The 22,753-nt window shown below is 32.9% G+C and overlaps 1 protein-coding gene across 2 annotated transcripts in view; it reads left to right on the top strand.

Moving 5' to 3' along the window:
* Positions 1 to 22,753, top strand: part of LOC114333316 (protein MTSS 1) — a 262,400-nt gene that overhangs the window by 210,401 nt on the left and 29,246 nt on the right. Inside the window, exons 15-16 of one of the 2 annotated variants that reach the window (XM_050658844.1) lie at positions 1,460 to 1,722; positions 4,176 to 4,213. In XM_050658844.1, the coding sequence (XP_050514801.1) occupies positions 1,460 to 1,722; positions 4,176 to 4,202 (290 nt within the window). In that variant the 3' untranslated portion in view covers positions 4,203 to 4,213. The remainder of the gene's footprint in view (positions 1 to 1,459; positions 1,723 to 4,175; positions 4,214 to 22,753) is intronic. The other variant, XM_050658843.1, reaches the window with a different exon arrangement.

Below are 22,753 nucleotides of genomic sequence, written 5' to 3'. Positions count from 1 at the left end.
TTTTTAGAGCATGCTTTTCTAAAAAGTTTGGTTTTTGATTTATTGTTCTAGGACAAACCTCAGTAAAAATATTGACTAAAGAGCGAAGCCATGTTTTCCGTGAAAATGATCGATAAGCTTTAACAAAAATGGCCGTCATCGGCAAACTAAATTTTTTAAAAATAAAATGAATACAATTTTGTACTCTCTATAGACTGAAGTTTAAAAGGTAGAAAAATAAAAAATATTAAAAATAGTCAAGCAACCACCTTTGGACCACTTGGCTTTGATTGACCCCGTAGTAAAAATAGGTACCTGCGCATTTTGCCAAGAGGTTGGAATAGCATCCCCAAAGAGACACTTGTTCATTACGATTTAAGTAGTCGTTCAGACTGGGACACTGGTGTCTGACATCAGTGTCCGCCACAGTGCAGCAAAGCATTGTTTTAAATGAACGACTATAGACGAGCCACTTTTGAGTGTCTGGCTGATTTTAGTGGCTCGTGCTTTGCTGCAATTGAAAATCGGTTGCCGGACACCGGTGTCTTGGTCTGAAAGGGTACTTAACTGCCTCCAAAATAGTTTGACCTCCAGCTGTAATCATCTCTTTTGTTATTCCGTCGTCTGCAGGAGTTTTTCCATTTTTCATCTGTTTTAAGGCAGGTATAACTTCCTCGTTAGTACTTTCTGGTAGTGTTTCAGATCCTACATTTTTAGTACTCTTCGTTCCATATCGTGGGTTTCGCAGTTCGTTTTTATTGCAGTTTTCGATTCCTCATGAAACAATAAGTAATATTTATTTGAGACATTTTTAGAATTGTTGATAGATGGCGCCAATAAATCATATTTTTCTGATTATAGTGCCATCTATCAACAATTCTAAAAAATATCTGGAGTTAATGCTACTTATTTTTTCACGAGTAATCCTGTAATAAAAAGCCGGGGGTCTTGTTTAAGATTTTAAAGTGACTCCTCACCACACCTCAAGGGGAGGAGTGGGAGGGATCGTGTTGAGTGTCATTCGATAGGTTTTTGAAAAATATTAAACACGGGTTTTTTGGTTTTTCATTTGGAAGTGCATTTCTCGAGATATTAGACCGTTTCTGTAATTTACCTAGTATAACACAAATCGTTTTTTCCGATTATACCACCATCTATCCATAATTCGAAAAATGTGTCGAATAAAAGTTGCTTATTTTTACGTAAGTAATTCAAATTTACAATAAAAAATAGCGGAGGGGGGTTCGTGTTTGGTGTCATTCGATAGATTTTTGAAAAATATTGAACACGTACATTTCAGTTTTTCGATCCGATGTTCATTTCGCGAGATATTCGACAGTCCCGCTACTTTTGGGACACCCTGTATAAGGAATAACGATACCTTGAAGGTCGCAATGTTCATCTTTGAGGTTATTGATGTTATTATAAATGTATCTTGAAACTTATAACTATTTAATCATAAATTAATAATAATTTCCAGGGCCAGGTGGAGTTAGTTCCAATTTCATAGCATCACTTAGTGCAAAACTGACGCCCCAACTAAGTCCTAAATCGTCGAGAAGACTTTCAGAAGACCGAACTCCTACGAATTCTCCAGTAAATAAATATCATCATAAATCCGGTCCTGGACAAAGCTTTCTGGATTCCTTGAATGTCAAGTTGTCACAGCAACACGGCGTGAATACTCAGCCGACACAGTTGAAGGCCACTAAAATTCGACAGATTATAAATAGTAGAGCACAGGTAATATTCAAATAAATTCGGTTAATTTTATCATATTTAATTTCTACAATCGACGTTAGACTATGTTTTATTTTCTTTCAGTGTTCATGTTCAATGCTTATAGATACAGATACGTAAAAACCTACTTGCGGGTGTAATGATTATTTACTTTTTATTATTTTCTGATTTTGTCTTCGAGCTCTAAACTTTAGCCATTCGTTTTTGGCCCTCTTTGTTCTTTTACTCTCCCTTTTTTTATTGACTTTTCCGTTCATCACTCTTTCCCTCCCTATCGCTCGCTTTACCACTTAAGGCAGAAACGCATTAGAGAGTCGCGGACAAGACAGTAAAGGACTTGAGATTCTCATTAAAAATTGAATCAAGTCCTCGTCCCGTCCGCGATTTCCAAATGCGTTCATGAATATTAAAAACATCGTAAAGAATCTGAGCTAGACTAGTCCGCTACTCTCTAATGCGTTTCAGCCTTTACTCTTACTCGCTCATCTCTTTTTCCTCTCCGTATTTTCATCGTCTCTTTTTCTCTGATACTCCACCATCTTGCTTTTCATTTCACTTCCTCCGTCTCAATCACCACTGATATTCGCTCTTCATATCTTTCACTTCCCCTGATCTTTTACTCTCTCTTTCCTTTACTCTCTTTTCTAAATTCACTACCCTTACTTTATCGTTCTCTACATCTCCCGTTCCTCTCTATCTATTTGTATCTCTCTTCGTACCACCTCTCACGTCTATTCCGCACCCTCTCTTTCTTTTTTCATCTCCCTCCGAGAGCAAATTCTTCTTGCTATTTTCTAATTTTGTCTTCGGGCCATATGAAACTATGCCGTTTATTTTTTGGGCTTATTCTCATTTTCTTCTAAGTCTCCCTCCCGTCTACTTTATTTCTTTCTCTATCTAGTGATGTATTTTTGGTCCCCTATGTTCTTTCCCCCCTCTCCCTACTTATTCACTACCAACAATTGGAAGGGGCTTGGCTAATACTCCAGTCGTCATAGACGAAAATTCCACTAAAGCTCTAAAAATCAGAAGCTGAACTTTGCTGAGAATGTTAATTTTGAGACCCCAAAAAAGATATAACAAGGTTTGTCACTCCTATCCTCTGGTCTGGTCTTCAGTTTTTACCTTTTTCTGGTACATTTTTCTATTTCACTCGGCCTGCCGCTTCAACGTTCGGTGGGAGTTCTTTTAACATGCAATTTCAATTTTTATTTTTGACAACAAATATGAGGGATTCCAAATAAACAACTTTTCTATACACGAGAGCTGCACTCTTCACCTTTTAAAACGCACTTCAATTTTTGTATAAAGGACACTCTGCTCAAAATATATTGAATTTTTTCAGTCGAGATAAAAGTTCAAATTTTATATAAAAACTTAATTTCGAGCGCGTAACTGTCATTCAAAATCGCCGGTTGCTTTGAACGTTATTTCTCGAGATTCATTATACACAAAAAGTGCTAAAACAATTTTTGTTCGAAATTATCTCAGCTATGTTTATTGTTTAAAACATTCTTCTACGACGGCGTACAGATTCTTGGTTACTCGATGTTTTCGGTTTCTTTCGCCCCTACAAGGTAGGCATTAGGGGAAGCCCGGGGGTAGAGTGGGAAGCTTTTTTACGTTTTTCTTGGGGTCCCAATGTTATCATTCTCAGCAAAATTCAGCTTGGTCACCTCGTTTTTAGAGATATCTGACAACTAGACTATTAGGGTAAGAACAGAACAAGTAGGTCGAGGTGGAGGAGTAGTTCGTGGTGGATGCTACTAGTTAAGTCGCGGTCGATGTCGACAGCACATAGCAAGGAGGTCACCTGCGCTGTCAGTCGAGCTAGAATCACTATCAAGTGAAGTAGTTTAATGAAATTTGAATGACAAAAAGACTGTGCTTTTGCGATGTTATGTCAGTCAAGTGATGATAGTGATGAAATGCCAGCTGTAAATAATCAGATCCTCCTTCATATTTCAAAAATTTACTGAATTTAATTACTTTAGAAATTCAAAAATAAACTGAATACAAAAAAGGGATTATATAAAAAGTATCAACTCAGATAGCGCAGGTAATGACAAATTGGCTTCGAAAGGACCAATCACAGGGAAGCATTCGTGTAGGCCGCGCAGTAGGCATCCATGTAAAACAAACTCATTTTATTTTCAAAAGCATCGATGTAAACCTCCTGGATGGCATCACGCTAAACCTCCACCGCGACTTACCTGCTCTGTTCTCTTCCATTCACTACAATGTGTTTGTTTTACATGGATATCGACCGCGACCTCCACCTCCACCGCGACTTACTTGTTCTGTTCCTACCCTAAAAAAAGTGTTTAATTTTTTTTTTTTACATAATATTTACGCGGTACATTTTAGAGAAGGGTGCGTATATGTGTGACAATTTTTAATAACTTGATTTTACCTGTAAATTACATAGTTTGTTTACATTGTGACTTAATTTTCAGCAATTCGACCAGAACGAACAATTTTAAGTAAACGAAAGGTGAGAATAGCCTATTAAGGCTATCTTGACATTTTCAATAACTGTTTTTAATCTCATTAATACGCTTGCGGCCACAAACAACTAATATTATTTTGATGTTTTTATTATTTGTTGTTCTATTAACGAAACGGATTATTTGTTATAAAACTAAATGATATTTTTACATTTCATTTATCAGTGATGTACTAGGACGGTCCGATAAGTACTTAGCTTACAACAGAAAAACGAACATTTTGAGAACAGTGGTGATATTTCTGAAAATAATCTCCTTTTAGCTTGACGCACGCTTGATACAGCGATGCCTCAACTTCTTAACCCGTCTGAAAAATACGTTTTCTCGAGGTCTGCAAAGTAGTCTTCCATGACGGTGATGAACTCCTCATTCGACTTCAATTTCTGCCCAGCGAGTGACTTTTTCAAGTTTGTAAACAAAAAGAAATCGGGAAGTCAGACAGCGTTAAATCTGGAGAATACGGTGGATGGGACCAGTCGCGGATTAAGAATCTTGAGGCCCCTAGGCAACCCAAGCTAGGAGGCCCTTAAGAAACTTTTCTTTTCCCTCCAAAACCTCAGATAACCCCTCCATCTCCGAGAGGTATTTCTTTGATATATTAGTGAACATTTTGTAAAATTAAACTTAAATTTTTGTTTTATTTTGTAAAACGTGTTGCTTGAAGAAATAAAACAAAGAAATAGTCAAGAAATTGTTTATTTCTATAATTTTGCTTAAATTTTGCAATAAAAAAATATTTTAATTTTATCAATAAACGAATTATTCATTTTAAAGTATAATAATTTTTCTAATAATAAAAAAAAAAAAAAAAAGTCGTAGAAAAAGTATAGTATTCTACTCATATGTAATGCCTATTACTCACTCTGTTAAATAACCACACTCGCCTTCGGCTCGTGTCGCAAACTTCATCATCGTGAGTAATACCCAGCATTACATGCTCGTTGAATAATATACTATTACTTATTACATAATTATGAATAATAAATAATTATGGATTAAATTAAGTTTCAGTTTTCAAAGCCTTATAATTACATATAAAGCAACTTTTCTGAGTTTCATAGAAACAAAACTATTTAATAGTATATTATTCAACGAGCATGTAATGATGACTATTACTCACGATGATGAAGTTTGCGACACGAGCCGTAGGCGAGTGTCGTAATTCATCAGAGTGAGTAATAGCCATTACATGCGAGTAGAATACTATACTTTTTCTACGACCTTTTTTATTATTTTAATTAGTAAAAAATATAATTATCAACTACTCGAGTTTTAAATTAAAATAGTTTATCAAAATACTTAAATGCTGTTTACCCCTAGTACGTGGCTAAATAATTGGTTGCCTACTATTACCCAATTCTTATTTATTGTAAAAATGCAACAAGAAATAGTCAATCCAAGTTCTATTCGTTTTCGAAAAATTATAAGCATAAATTTGTACCTACTGTCAGTGAATCTAATAAATAGGAAATGGCTATTGTTGGTGGACGTATTTCATATAGCTATAATGTATATTTACATTTAACTATAATATAATATATTTAATAATATAACCATATACAGGGTGTTTCATTAATAATTGTCCATATAGTAACTGGAGAAACCTTAGCACAAAATACGATGATTTAACCTAAAACACTTAAGTAAAATGTGGTTCCTTACCGAGTTACTAAACCGAGTTTTATCTAAAAATTTAAAAACAATTTTTGCTCAGCATTTTAAAACTATTCGACGTATCCTTTTCATACTTAGCAGAAAGTGCGACTACTATACACCCTACTAAATTATGATAAACAAACGTTTCTAGCTACTACCAGAGGCGTACGACAGGGGATAGTGAATGGTTGACCCTTCTCAAATTCTACGCCACTGGAGGAATTACTATTTTAGTACCATTTTTAGATTCTACAATACTTTCTACGTAAACAATATACTCTTCATTGGTAACGATAAAGTTATTAGTTTTCGAGATATTTGAAGTTAAATATGAAACGGCACAGTTATTTTGATTAATTTATGATATTATTCATATGATTAAAATTTAAAAATTATTTGTAGCCAGTACTTTAAAACTATTTGGCCTATACTTATCATACTTGGCAGAAAGTGTAGGTACTGTACACCCTACTAAATTAAGATAAATAAACGTTTCTAGCTACTACCAGAGGCGTACGACAGAGGATAGTGGCTGGTTGACCCTTCCCAAATTCTACGCCACTGACGAAATTGCTATTTTAGTGTAATTTTTTGATTTTTCAATACTTTTTACGTAAATAATATACTCTTCATTCGTAACGATAAAATGATTAGTTTTCGAGATATTTGAAATTAAAAATGAAGCGATACACTACATTAATCAAAATAACCGTGTCGTTTCATTTTTAACTTCAAAGATCTCGAAAACTAATGACTTTATCGTTACGAATGAAGAGGATATTATTTTCATGGAAAATAGTGGAGAATCCAAAAATTAAACTAAAATAGCAATTCCGCCAGTGGCGTAGAATTTGGAAAGGGTCAACCATTCACTTTCCCCCGTCATACGCCTCTGGAAACATCCAGAAACGTTTTTTTAACATAATTTAGTAGTTTGTACAGTACCTATACTTCCTGCCAAGTATGAATAGGATACGTCGAATAGTTTTAAAATGCTGAGCAAAAATAATTTTTAAATTTTTAGATGAAACACCCTGTAACTCAGTAAGCAACCACATTTTATTTACGTGTTTTAGGTTAAATCTTCGTATTTTGTGCTAAGGTTTCTCCAGTTACTATATAGACAATTATTAATGAAACACCCTGTATAATATGTTATATCATATTTAACACAATATAACTTGAAAAATAAACACAATATTAGTTATAAATTCCAATTAACACCAACAAAATGCGCTAACGTCACTGTCACTTAAATAAATGATAAACGTCAAAATTTTTAGTAAACAAGACATACCTAAACGTAAAAAAATATACTGACATTGTTACAGTTAAAATTTCTTTAAAATTTTTCCAGGTTAATTATTGATATAAATTACAATAATTAAATTATGTATTAAATAAGCAAGTTTAGGTAATTTTATTTGCAGTTTATAGAGATACGATTAATATTAAAAGTGGCATGCGCCACTTGAATCTAACTTCAGCCCGTGAGTAATAACCCGCGAGTAACTTCAGCCCGTGAGTAATGAATTATTACTCACGGGTACAGTAATGGGTGCTATTATCTATTAAAAAATGGCGAATAATGAGCATATTATTAAACGGTCGTAGAACAAATATCTTTAACGTCCAAATTTTCGAGCACATCATTCTCAATAGTCATAATTGAGGGAAATGCTAGTTAAGTCTATTTTGTGCCACTGTCGAACGGTGACAGTTTTTAATAATTTTCATTTTTTTAAATGATCGTTCGCCTGTTACATTAATTTGTTATCATTAGTGTAAGATAAATCTTACAAGCTACTGACAAATTTCGAAACTTCGATTTGAACCCAAAAAGGCTATGAAGCAGGAATAAATTGTTTTCGCTACCAGTCATGAAGATGGACTATAAAATATTTGAACTGCAATAGTTCATCTTAAATTTTAGGTTCAATATAATCAGTATAGTTTTGATGTAGTTTTGAAGCTCATTCCTTTATTTGAGTATCACTGTTTTGGAAAAACACACAAAACACCATATACTGAGTTACTGATTCATATGCTGTCAACTGACGACTCAGCTCAATAATTAGCTTATCCAAAATTGGTAGATTCGTTTCAACCTCTAACTTTTCTCCACTCTGTAGAAAAACTTCATTGGAATTAGCATCATCAAAATGTAGTTTTCTTGCTCGCGTTTGTTTGCTCTCGTCGGCATATTAAGAGTATTTTAGATCGCAGATCTTCTGCTCGTAGTAAGCAAAATTATCTCTTTGGAATTTTAAGAATTCCAAAAGTCATTTTAGAAGCTGAACTGTAGTTTTAAGTTCAATCTCTTCTCTCTGTAATGATTTACTGACAGCGTTGATGAGTTCTAAAATTTGTTGCCAAAAACTCATTCATTATGAATGTTTCCGTTTTGACATTTCTTTCAACAAACCCTGAGCCTCGTGAACTGTTTCAGCTTTCTGATTAGGGTCGTCAGCAAGAGTATTAAGGGCACATTTAAAGAAATTGTAACCTTTGTTGCTCTTGTTGCATCATCCCTTGCAGTCCATCTAGTACAGCTTGTTCTTTTAAGGACAAGGTTTAGATCGTAGCGAATGGGATAGCTTAGTTGCGTTTCATTTAACCATTTGATCATAGCTTCCCAACGGTGGGTAGAAGCTGAAAAAAGTTGTACACGGACCAAAATACCAATCCACCCAAATCGCCGGACCAAATCACCGGACAAAATACCAAAACACCGGATCAAATCCAAAATACGATATTGCTCCAACGGGTCCAACTCAACTTTTAGCAGCACTTACTCCAACTAAAGCGAGTGTGCGGCACAAAAAATGTAAATAGCGAGTTTGTTAATCTTAGATAACTGAGCCTGGAGATTATTATATTTGCCTGACATGTAGTGAAAAGCATGTGGTAATGAAGGAGAGGGTAGCGAGGGGGCGCTGACTCATTTGTTGCTCTTGCTCTTACTACTTTTCTAAGAAACCGTGCAGACTGATTGGCAGTACTGTTCCTTCTACCAAACGGCATTAATTTCATATACTCACAACATAGGCTTTCCATGTGAACAAAAGTATGCATTGTAATGTAGTTTTATATGTACCCCATCACTTTTATGGTATTGCATGATATTTGAATTTTTCAATATAATAAGATTTATAATTTTTATTTAAATCTAATTATTATTTTTACATCTTGGGCCCTGCGATGCCCCCTTTGAGGCCGAGGCCCCTAGGCAACTGCCTACTTTGCCTATTGATTAATCCGGCACTGGATGGGACAGTTGTTCGTAGCCCAATTCGACCAATTTCGCCATGCCGCGACATTGCATTGTCAAGGGGGAATGACATTTTTTCTTAACAAATTGGGGCTGTCCTTCTGCAATTCGGCGTCGAATCGGACCAATAATTCGGCATAGTAAAGAGCTGTGATCGTTTTGTCCTTTTCCAGAGAGTTGATATAAATCACACGTTGTGAATCCCAGCAAACGGTGGCCATCACCTTTGCAGCAGATAGCACAGTGTTCGTCTTCTTCGGAAGATGTTCTCGGGGTGACGTCAACTGTTTCGCTTTCCTTGGTCTCTGGTGGGTATCAGTGCATCCATGTTTCGTCAAAGGCTATGAAATAATATAGAAACTCCTTCGCATTACGCTTAAACAGTCTCAAACACTGCTCTGAAATGGTCTCATGGTTGCGCTTGTTGTCTCGAATGAGTAAATGAGTAAACAGCTTTCTCACACTCAAAATTTCACGCAGAATGTGACCCACGCGATCTTTTGAGATACCTACTGTCTCTGCTATCTCGCGCATCTTGTCGGTGGTCTGCCAAAACGAGATCGTGGATTTTTTTCACGTTATCCTCCGTGGTAGCCATGACTTATCAAAAACCGACGTGCTACTCTTAGGCTATTGATTATATTCAAAATAAGATAGCTAAAAGGAACTACAACGTTAATGGGGTTTTATCATTTCATATGGTCAACGGACATCTACATATGAAAAAACCGCGGAGTGCTACCATTTAAAGTGGTGCGTTTTTGATAAATGGGTGAATTAGTCCCTGGGCACAGGTTACATTAGGGTGAGTTCTATGCACTTTTGGTACAAACATACCTACATAAAAATTGTTCCTGGTTAAATTTCCTATCTAAATATCACTTTTTAAAGTTAATGATACTTTTTTTTACAAAAATATATTCAAAAGAAGAAGCACAAAGAAACCCAAAAGAAAGAAATTTTGTTTTTTGTCCCATAACTTTTGTCCACGAGGATATAGGTATAGACATTGCTTCACAGAAAAAAAACTTATATATTTTCTCTTTAAAATGATGTTTGGTAAAGGTTACTAGGATTTAAAGTTTTCGAAATATGATTTTTCAAAGTTCGCCACTCACAGCGATTTTGGGCAATTTTCCTTGTTATTTCGAAAATATTGTTCTGTAACTTTTTTCTACGTAACTTTAGGTATATGCAATGGTACACGTAATAGAAATAGAAATCAATTATGTTTAAAATGGTCCACTGTATAACGTTGTACGACTTTTTTTAAAGAGATTATGGTTTTTTAAGGTTTTATACTTTTAACGATTTTTATGATTTATATAATATATTATATATTATATAATATTATATTATATATTATATAATACCTAATATAAAAAAATATTATTTTTTATATTTTTTACGATTATTTTTGAAATTTCTCATTATAACTTTTTTTCTTCTACATTGAGGTCTGTATATTATGTATAGATTATGTATAGATAGATTATGATATTATGTACTAGATCTATGTATTATATCATATAATAAAAAAAGCTTATTTTGTTTACTTTAAAATGGTGTATTACAAAAAATTCTAGGATTATTGTTGAATAAGATATTATTTTTCAAAATGTAATAAGTGCTTGCAACGATTTTTGATTTTAGGATTATTTTTTAAATTTTTCATTATAATTTTTTTTTCTTTTACATGAATATACTATATATTGCTCAATAAAGAGGGCTTACTTTCTGTTCTTTAAAGTGGTGTACCATCTATATTTAAATAATGGAAACCGAGTGATTCTTTGATATTTTTTTACCTGTATTATTTAAAATGATTTCTTTTACAAAAATTATTTAAACGTTGACATTTAAAAAATTTTCAAATTCAAAGTCCATCTCTTCGTTAGCATTAGCTTCAATATCTTCATCTGACACCTCAGTTATCTTAGAGTTCCCACAATTAGTACCCACGCACATGCACCCTTTGCAGAATATTGAGCAACTAATTCCTATCTTCCTACAATCGCAGTTTTTTGTACATCCTTTGGTACATTTACATGCTATTTTTTTCAAGCAAAGCTTGTGGTGCAGGAGCTTTGACAGTAAATAATGGAATTAATCCATATTTTCAAGTTTGCCCGGCCGAGTCAAGTGGATCCAAAGTATTACCTATAAAAATAATCACATAAAAAAGTTATAATGAGAAATTTAAAAAATAATCTTAAAATCAAAAATCGTTGCAAGTACTTATTACATTTTGAAAAAGCATATCTTATTCAAAAATAATCCTAAAATTTTGTAGAATACACCATTTTAAAGAAAACAGAATAAGCTTTCTTTTTTATTATATAAATTATATAATTATACCTAAATGTAGAAAAAAATTATAATGGAGAATTTAAAAAAGTATCGAAAAAAATATACAAACTCGTTAAAAACAGAAAATCTTGAAAAAGATAACCCCTTTAAAAGAAGTCGTACAACAGTATACAGTAGAACATTTTAAAGGTAATTGATTTCTATTTCTATTACGTGTACCATTGCATATACCTTAGTTACGTAGAAAAAAGTTACAGAACAATATTTTCGAAATAACAAGGAAAATTGCCCAAAATCGCTATGAGTGGCGAACTTTGAAAAATCATATTTCGAAAACTTTAAATCCTAGTGACCTTTACCAAACATCATTATAAAAAGAAAATATAAAAGTTTTTTTCCTATGAAGCAATGTCTATACCTATATCCTTGTGGACAAAAGTTATGGGACAAAAAACAAAATTTCTTTCTTTTGGGTTTCTTTGTGCTTTTTCTTTTGAATATATTTTTGTAAAAAAAAGTATCTTTGTCTTTAAAAAGTTATATTTAGATAGGAAATTTAACCAGGAACAATTTTTATGTAGACGTGTTTGTATCAAAAGTGCATAGAACTCACCCTAATGTAACCTGTGCCCAGGGACTAATTCACCCATTTCTCAAAAACGCACCCCTTTAAATGGTAGCACTCCGCGGTTTTTTCATATATAGAGATTCATTGACCATATGAAATAATAAAACCCCGTTAACGTTGTAGTTCCTTTCTATAGTACATAATCAATAGCCTACTGTTACAACTCGCTAAACCAATTTTTAATTTTCCCCATCGAAGAAGAAGAGTCACCGTGCACGGCATTCAAGCGCTCTTTGATTTAGCTGCGCAATTTCCCTTTCAAAAACAAGATTCAAATCACCGACTCATAATGCTTTTTTTATTTTTCTAAAATCTTCAAACACGCTCACTTCCACACGCTGTGAAAACAAAATTACTAGTCCGATTCCGCTGAGATTTTGACACAGGCCGTCAACGAAAATGTATTATACAATATGTAGTAGATTTCTTTTGCGATAGTGGCGCTCTCGAGCGGAGAGGCTAAGTACTTGTCGGACCACCCACCGTATAAATACATACTTATATAAATTAAAAAGGAAAGCCCCGTATTTGGCTGTTTACCATAGTTTTAAAAAACTTACAGAGAAATAAAAACTTCATTTGAATAATACACTAATCATCAAAATTAACGCACCACCTTAAAAATGGGACATTTTTGATGTCTCGTATTTCCTAAACCTGTTATCCGATTTGAGTGATTTTTTAGCAAGCTTTGTTCCTCAATAATATCGGTGTAATAATATAATTGCTAAAGAGGTAAGTGTCATTGTATACCGGGTGTAACAACGATAGTGTGTTTTTTCCTTAAAGTTTGGAACACCCTGTGGAATATTTTAGCGTATATAAAATATTGAAATTAAAACTCAACTGTAGCCTTATACTTTCTTAACATTTTGATTTTTGATTCATTCGCTTATGTGGGATAATAAAAAAGTTAGGTACTTTAACAACTAGCAATGTTATTCATCAATACAGGGTGTTTCTAAATAAATGCGACAAACTTTAAGGGCTAATTCTGAATGAAAAAATAATGACCGTTTGCTTTATAAACATATGTTCGCAAATGCTCTGTTTCCGAGATACGGGATGTTGAATTTTTTCTTACAAACTGACGATTTATTTATTGCTCTAAAACTGGTTGAGATATGCAAATTAAATTTGGTAGTTTTTAGGAGGTAGTTATTGCGTATTTTTTGACATACAATTAAGAATTTTATATTCACCATTGGCGTGCATACGGGTATAAACATTTTAGATACATCCCGTATGCACGCCAATGGTGAATATAAAATTCTTAATTGTATGTCAAAAAATACGCAATAACTACCTCCTAAAGACTACCAAATTTCATTTGCATATCTCAACCAGTTTTAGAACAATAAATAAATGGTCAGTTTGTAAGAAAAAATTCAACATCCCGTATCTCGGAAACGAAGCATTTGTGGACATATGTTTATAAAGCAAACGGTCATTATTTTTTCATGCAGAATTACCCCTTAGAGTTTGTCGCACTTATTTAGAAACACCCTGTATTGATGAATGACCTGGCTAGTTGTTAAAGTACCTAACTTTTTTATTATTCCAAATAAGCAAATGAAGTAAAAAGCATAATGTTAAGAAAGTCGTAGGCTACAGTTGAGTTTTAATTTCAATATCTTATATACGCTAGCCGCTAGAGTATTCCACAGGGTTTTCCAAACTTTGAGGAAAAAACACACTATCATTTTTACACCCGGTATACAATGACATTTACATGTTTAGTAATAATATTATTACATCGATATTCTTGAAGAATAAAGTTGTAATATACTAAAAAAATCACTAAAATTATACAACAGGTTTAGGAAATACGAGACATCAAAAATGTCCCATTTTTAAGGTGGTGCGTTAATTTTGATGCTTAGTGTATATTGTTTTATTAAAGATATTAAAAAGTCATCCAAATGGTTTATAAAACGTTTTCGATCTTATCAGATCATAATCAGTGAAACATTCTATATTGTAGTTGAAACTAGCCCACTGTTTGTGTATAAAACTTTAAGGTTACATGGTTTTCAATTAATAATTAAATTTTTCAAGCGACACTAGGTCGATGTTAATAGATTAACTTATGGGTCTAACATGATTTTCAGCTCGAAAAACAAAAGGAGTGCTTATCTTATGAAGGATACTACAGCACCACCTTTTTGAAGGTATGTATCTTTCACAAAGGTAAGCACCCCTTTTGTTTTTCGAGCTGAGAACCATGTTGCTCCCATAAGTTAATCTACTAACCGTCGGTCGCTTCAAAAATTTAATTATTAATTGAAAACCATGTAACATTGTGTTTTATACACAAATAGTAGGCTAGTTTCAACTACAAAATAAAATGTTTCACTGATGATCTGATATGATCGAAAACGTTCTGGAATTTTATAATCCATTTTGATGATTTTTTAATGTTTTCATTAAAACAATATACCATTATTTAATTGAAGTTTTTTACTTCTCCATAAGTATTTTACATACTTATATATTTTATTTTCTTTAATTTTTTATCCTTTCTTACATGCCTGCATTTGAAAATTCTTTGAAAAGGCATTCTTACATGCCTGCATTTTGTCAATTTTATCTGCCTTATATTTTTGAAAGTCCTATCGCTTTCTTACATTTGATGATTTATCACTTTTTAATCTCAAGAGTTCTTCGACTTACAGATCCTTCATTATTCATGTGTAGGTCGTTCGTAACGAGAGTGTTTTATGGGATGGGGTTGCAGTAACACATAAAATTTTCCACCTAAGGTCGTTTTTGTTCCGAGTTTCTTACCACTAAGTGGAATTCCTCCCTCGTTGAAGGACTTACAGGCTGTATTCTGGAATGGTTTCTTCCTAAAGTTTCGTCTCGAGTGCGGCAAATATAAAAATTTTCTTCCCGTCGTTGTGTCCGCTGCGTTAATGAACAGAAGTTTGGAAGACCATTCCTACAATTTATTGATTCGCTGGCATGTTAACTCTTGCCTATACTCTGGGCTAATTAATTAGAAAATGCAAGGAAAAGTTATTTACCAGCAATTTTATGGCTGGAATCGAATCTTATGATTGTATATATTAATAATATAGGTATGCAAAGTCCGCAGATAGTGTCCGTAGTGTAATCCAAAGATTTTAACTTTACACCAAAAACACTCAAATAAAAATTTACCGTAATTAAATTTTGCATAGAGACATGTTTTTCCCGATTTACTTCGACGAAAATTTTCCCCGGAAAATGCGTGTTTTTCCCACAAAATCTTTAATTTTCAACTAAAATTTTAGATAAGTAATTGTTTACCAATAATTAAATAACTTGGTAGTATAAAAGCACTTTTCGTATAGATTATAATTCCAGAAGCCGATGGAAATTGAATGAACAGTTTAGCAATAATTGAATTGTTAATTAAAAATTTACGGTCGTTATAATAACCACAATAATTTTGATACATAAGAATAACTATGATTTTTGTATAAAAAGACACTGTACCTATCTAATGTACTTTACAGAATTGGAATTGGACTATTTAAGCGGCCTCGGGAATATTTTAAAATTATAAACATTTTTTTGTCTTATAAACAAATAGAATATCTCGGGAAATATTAAATTAAATTAAATCATGAAAACGGTATTGGAAAACAAGCGGTAGGATGCTTCTTTTATAAGAAAAAACGTTATAAACGTTATAAAAAAGATATAAACAATAGGATCATAATTTTCAAACCATCACCTTTTTATTTTTATCCTCTTTCTTCAAACCAATTTTTATATCTTTAAAATAATCATAACATATATTATTATAATAAAAAATATCGATATTACGAGTGAAAATTGCCAAAAATAGTAAAATTCCAATCAAAAATTAGGTTGGAGAAAATGTAATCTCAAAGTTCAAAATCGGTATACGTTAAAAAAATGCATTTTCTCGGCTTCCCATGGAGCAATTTTCTTCATTCTTTTTTTACTCGAGTAGAGCCATCTAACCAACGCATTATTAAATGTCAAACTTACTTTTGTTTTGTTATAATAAATTACTTTATTTATTATAACAAAAATTTTTAATTTGTTTAAATAAAGATTATTTAAATAATTATACAGCTTTCAAATGAGAATATTTGTGTTTTTAACTTTAAAAGGTACACTTGTAGTAAGTTTATCTGAAAAAAGTCTACAACTGGAAAAAATATGTGGTTTTCTTTTCTTATAAATAATTTAATCTATTATAACAAAACAAAAGCAAGTTTGACATTTAATAATGCATTAGTTAGATGGCTCTACTCAAGTTACTTGGAAACAAAAAAAATTAAGAAAATTGCTCCATGGGAAGCCGAAAAAATGCATTATTTAACGTATACCGATTTTGAACTTTGAGATTACATTTTCTCCAACCTAATTTTTGATTGGAATTTTGCTATTTTTGGCAATTTTAAAGTAAAGATACGAAAATTGGTGTGAAGAAACAGGATAAAAATAAAAAGGTGATGGTTTGAAAATTATGATCCTATTGTTTATATCTTTGGCGTAAATGCCGGTCAACTTTGACCGTTTATATCTCAGGAACCACTCATCACAATTAAACGTTTTTCTTTTAAAAGAAGCGTCCTGCCGCTTTTTTTCCAATACCGGTTTCATGATTTAATTTAATATTTCCCGAGATATTCTATTTGTTTATAAGACAAAAAATTGTTTATAATTTTAAAATATTCCTGAGGCCGCTTAAAAGTCCAATTTCAATTCTGTAAAGTACATTAAATAGATACAGTGTCTTTTTATACAAAAATCATAGTTATTCTTATGTATCATAATTATTGTGGTTATTATAGCGACAATAAATTTTTAATTAACAATTCAATTGTTGCTAAACTGTTCATTCAATTTCCATCGGCCTTTGGAATTATAATCTATACGAAAAGAGCTTTTGTATCACTAAGTTATTTAATTATTGATAAACAATTACTTATCTAAAATTTTAGTTGAAAATTAAAGATTTTGTTGGAAAAACCCGCATTTTCCGGGGAAATATTTCGTCGAAGTAAATCGAGAAAAACACGTCTCTATGCAGAATTTAATTACGGTGAATTTTTATTTGCGTGTTAAAAACACGATTTTTTGTAGCCATTTTGTTTATAAAAAAAAGTAGCACACTATATACAATCATAAGATTCGATTCCAGCAATAAAATTGCTGGTAAATAACTTTTCCCAAAAATGGCCTATTCTCCGATAATCTGCCCAGACTACTAATATATTACGATGAGCCCTAGTGGATAAACGCCCTTATTTACCACCTTGCTAAGAAACCCATTAATATTCAGTGCAGCGGGGTACTATTGTTCGTAGTGTGGAATTTCATAAACAAGGGATCTACCTGTTTTATGAAATGATCCCTTGTTTATGTAAATTCACACCTCGAACAATAGTGCTCCGCTGAGCTGAATATTAATGAGTATCTTAGATAGCTGGTACTACTATACCTTTCCTTGTCTGATTCAAACAGCAGATAACACTGATTCGGAACGAAATAGGACCTGATACGGTACCTACTTAAACGTCACTGAGATACAGTATTTATATCACGTATACATCCATTTCGTTAACGAACCTTTTTTTACTAATATGATTAATTTGCTTTTTACTAGCATTGCGCTTTAAATATATTTATAAGAGGGATAAAAATTTCTAAAAGCCCTGATCGACAGGCGAGTAAAACCGCAGTTTTGTGGCTCGTCGGTAAAGCTCGCCAGTGTATCATTGCAATACCGCGGTTTTATATACCGACGAGCCTGGCTTGTGGCTCGTCAGTTTGTTTTATTTTTTACTCGGCTCGTCGTTCAAAACCGCACGTGTATCACGGCTTGCGAGCCAAACCAGCAGTTTTCAGCGACCGTTGAAGTGAAAAGACCAGTTTAATCATGGATATGCGAACTCTCAGCCACGACTTTTTATTGGAATTTATAGATTGTTTACGAGACTGTTCTTGTTTATGGAAATGTAAATCGCCAGAGTACAAAAACAAAGCAATTCGACTTACCGCATATAGATGGTGAAAGTTCTCAACCTCCTATGTCAATTTTTGGATATTTCGTTTTGTTACCCTAAATTAAAGAAATATGTATTTTTACAGTTTACAAACTCCTTTGTCGTTATTTCATTAATTGGTTTGTAGATAACCATATGAAATAACGACATAAGAGCTTGTAAACAGTAAAAATAGATATATGTCTCTTTAAAACAAAATAGCCAAAAATGGACATGGGAGGTTGGGAACTTTCACCATCAATATGTTAAACCATTAAATATCATAAAAAACATTAACCCAAAACTCAACTAATAGAGCCGATGTCAAGAAAAAATTCAATCATTGCGAGCTTCCTACAGGAAAGAAAGTAACAGGGTTACGACATGTTGGCTGTGAACGGTTAACACGACTGTTTTGCTCGCTAGTCGATCATCACCAACGAGCCGCGAGTAAAACCGTTGTTCTTTAAAACCGCGGTATTATGGCTCGCAGGTCGATCATCCACTTAAGGTTAAAATTATTGGATGGCCTTATATTACCTTCATTTTCTCATTTAAAAGTTCAGTTTTAGCGAAGTGGTTGCAGGAAGTAGAGACTAGAGATTTAAAATTTCCGGAAAAATTGGGTGCAGGAATAAAACCTGTTTTTTTTTTCGGAAAAAAACAGGAAAAAAAGAAAAAATACGGAAAAATCGAAATTTGTTAATATACATAATGTCGATAAGGTCAGACATAACCGCCTTATCGAATTACTTGAAAAGAAAAACTTAGATATGAGGGACATCAGGATCATTAGTGTTATGTCTATTATAATCAGATCGCTGTGGTAAAAGAGAACAACGCCTTTTCAAATGAAATACGGATTGAGAGGGGCGTCAGACAGGGCTGTGTCCTGTCTCCTACTTTGTTCAATTTGTTTTCAGAGGAAATAATCCAGGAAGCACTAGAAGACCTAACTACGGGAATAAAAGTAAATGGCCGACCAATCAATAATATACGGTTTGCCGAAGACACTATTTTATTAGCCGAATGTCTTGAGGATTTACAACAAATGGTTGACAGAGTGGTAGAAGTCAGCCAAGAAAACGGACTGTCCCTAAACACAAAAAAGACACAATTTATGGTAATCACAAGAGCTCAACAGCGCCAAGAAAGCATAACAATACATGGAGAACAAATTAAAAAGGTTGAAAAATATAAATATTTGGGTACAATAATTAATGAAACTAATGAGTTCACAGAAGAGATTAAAGCAAGAATAGGACAGGCAAGAAATGCTTTCAACAAACTGAAAAAAGTACTCTGTAGCAGGGACATTACAATTTCTTTAAAGATAAGACTTCTGAGATGCTACGTGTTCTCCGTATTATTCTATGGGTTGGAGGCTTGGACATTAAAGAAGGATGTTTCGGACAGATTAGAAGCCTTATAGTCCAGGGGGCATCTGTTTTGAGATGGACGTTGAGAGGTGACTCAAATTTTTTTGCAGAAATTGCTTGAAAATAAATCAAATAATAATATTTGAGTTATCCTCCCTCTCAAAAAGGTCCGGAACATTGTTTAAATAATCAAAATGTCAAAAATTGAAGGAAAAATTCGATTTTTTTCTTCGTTTTTTGATTATAACTTTAAAAGTATTCATTTCCGAGAAAAGTTGTACTAACATAAAAGTTGCATAATTAAATTTCCTACAATATAGAATTGGTTAGAAATTTAAAAAATAGTCACCCTAGTTGCAAAATAGCAATATTTGCGAAAGAACCATACAAAAACAAGTATTCGCATTTTACGTTTTTCAACCATTTATGCTACACTTAGGACCTTCATATTTCACCCAGAAAAACTTTATTATACAGTTAAACAATACTGTAAATTTCTTTAAGATCGGTTTAATAGTTTTCGCAAAATAAATTTTGCAATCCAGCTTTCGCAAAAAAAATTCATTTTTTCAAAATGTTACAGGACTGAAAATAAAGCAGATAGCAAGTTGAATTTTTTTTTTGCTTATAGAAGTTTACTGTACCTTTCATTTGCAATTTTCAAAATTAAAATCGATTAATTATCACGGCGTCAGAAAATTTTTGAAATAAAAAATAATTTTTGGTGCTACGCGCAGGACTGCGGTGTTCGATTCACACAAGTTGATTTCCACCAAAATTTCTTCCAATCTTTATATAATATATTATTTTCTTACTCTATATTTTGTTGTATTTTAATATTTTAATTCCACAAAAATCAAACTAATTTTATTATTGTTTGTGAAATATTGTTTAAACAATTGCATATGTTTAAAAATAATAAACTTTTATTATTTAAGTTAAAATATATGAACAAAGAAAGTTTTTGCTAATAAAAGTGTTATTTCAAAGAATAGAGTAGGTGTTTTTATTTTGCAATAAACAAATTTGTACAATAAATATATTATACACGGCTCACTAAAATAATTAGTTACGCCCCTGTACTACTGATTACTTAAAATTCAAGTAGTATTTATGTAACCTTTCTGGAAACTCCAGGTTATTGTTGAGACTCGCATTTGAACCCCTCGCCGGGGCAGATCGTCAAAAGCTTCCTAACGAGAATCATCTCTAATCTATCGACGCTCCCGCTATTCGTAAAAAGGCCGCATTTTACCGGCTTTTTTTTGCTATCGTTTTATACCGCTCAGATAATTCAATCTGCTCAGTATTATCGACGATGATTTATTTAGCGTATTAGTGAGTGCCTTACAAATGAACCAAATGGATTATGGAATTCAATCAGAGCTCTGATGTGACACGTCATCAAGGAATAAAACTGTAAGTACTCTACATGTATGTGAACATAACTTATTAGTCGTGATACTGTATGCATTTTGAACCATATACCTCTCGTAGCAAATATTCTTTGTGCCATTTATGCAGATAATACTTTAAATTACATATGAAAAATCGTTATCTACTCTTAACCAGCTTACCTATGGGAATATACTCTATAACCGTACAATAAGTATAGGTTACTATTGTTAAGGATACTTTACGTATTGCCTAAACATTTCTGTTCCATCGAGCCGTATCATATTAATTATTTATTAATTAAATCCTCAAGGTCCTTCGTATTTGCATATTTTGATAATCTCTATTCTGAGAATAACGGTTTTTCATTTATAGTGTCTTTCTGTTGCATTTGGAAATTTCCAAGCCACGCCGCCCCGGCACAAAAATAAAATATTCCTCTCTTTCTGCACTCAAATTCTCAGTATTTAACCCAGCACGTCTCTACAATAGCTGGTAGGTTGTTAAGCCCGGTCTACACGTGCAATTTCAGAAACTACTTGCTTTGTTCAAATAAAGGAGTCGTTTTGTTTGTATGAAAAAATATTTGCATATATTACATTATTTTATTTTCGTAAATATATTTTTCTGTTTATAGTATACAAAAAGTGTACTCATTTCTTGGCTGATAGTACGGGTGTTATAATTTTAACATTGTTTGTTCAACCTTTTGATTTAAATTAAATTTATAATTTTGAATCCGATTAAGCCTGGTTCACAGGTTACAAAAATTATTAAAAATAATTTTGTTTTCTTGCATAAATTGTAAGTTTTTGCTACATTTAGCTTCGCTTAAGCTCATTTTACACTTCTAGAAAACTATAGAAAATAAATAATTGTTTTTTCCTTCAATTTAATTAATTTAAATACTTGTTAAGGGTGTCTCACACTTGCTGAAAAATACCCATTTTGGAAAATTGCATATATTTTGAAATTTTATAGTTTTGCATTTCATATACTAATCTGCGCTCATACAGGGTGATACTATTAAGCCAATCTCACACTATTAAACGTGTAATATATAATATATTGTACATATTCTCTCATTTTCGCATCGATTTATAGGTTTAGACATTTGCAAATAATCTATCTAATCTCACATTCTCGCAACATGGCTGACCGATCAAAATATAACCGACAGAGGCTCACCGCAAAACTTGATATAACCAAGTTGGCTGATTCGGTTCCCACAACTCTTAATTCTCTAAACAAATATAAAATTCGTGAAATAATTTCACAACTCAAACATTCTTACGGACTTTTCCGCGATGCTCAAAATGTGCTGGAGACGATCCCCGAGGAACCTACCCCCTCTACTGATTCCTCTGTGGTTTTTGATAAATATTTGGATACAATTTCTCTATTGGAAGAAAGGTTAGAGGTCATTGAAAGTTCTAATGTGACTGCTACCCCCTCCCTCCAATTTGACCCTAATTCTTCTCTAACCTCACAGTCTATGGCTAGGCAACGAACAGTAAACCTCCCTCGTATTCAGTTAAAACCATTTAGTGGCTTAGTTACTGAATACAATTCATTCATTGAGACCTTTGATACAATAATAGGATCTGATACTACATTAAGTGATCTGGAAAAACTCATTTACCTCAAAAGTTTTCTAACTTCCGAGCCTTTGACGCTTCTCGAGCATATCCCACTCACAGGTGACAATTACAAAATAGCCCGGGATAACCTGACACAAAGGTACGCCAACTCTAAATCGCTTATCAAAACTCTCATCTCTCAAATTCTTGATGCGCCTCCTATTTCTGGAAACGCAAATCACTCACAATTAAGAAATTTTCATACGGTCATGTCAAATAATTTCAAGGCCCTATTGAACT

This window comes from Diabrotica virgifera, chromosome 8 (assembly GCF_917563875.1).
Source record: "Diabrotica virgifera virgifera chromosome 8, PGI_DIABVI_V3a".
Lineage (NCBI taxonomy): Eukaryota > Metazoa > Arthropoda > Insecta > Coleoptera > Chrysomelidae > Diabrotica > Diabrotica virgifera.
This window is presented reverse-complemented; position numbering and strand designations above follow the sequence as displayed.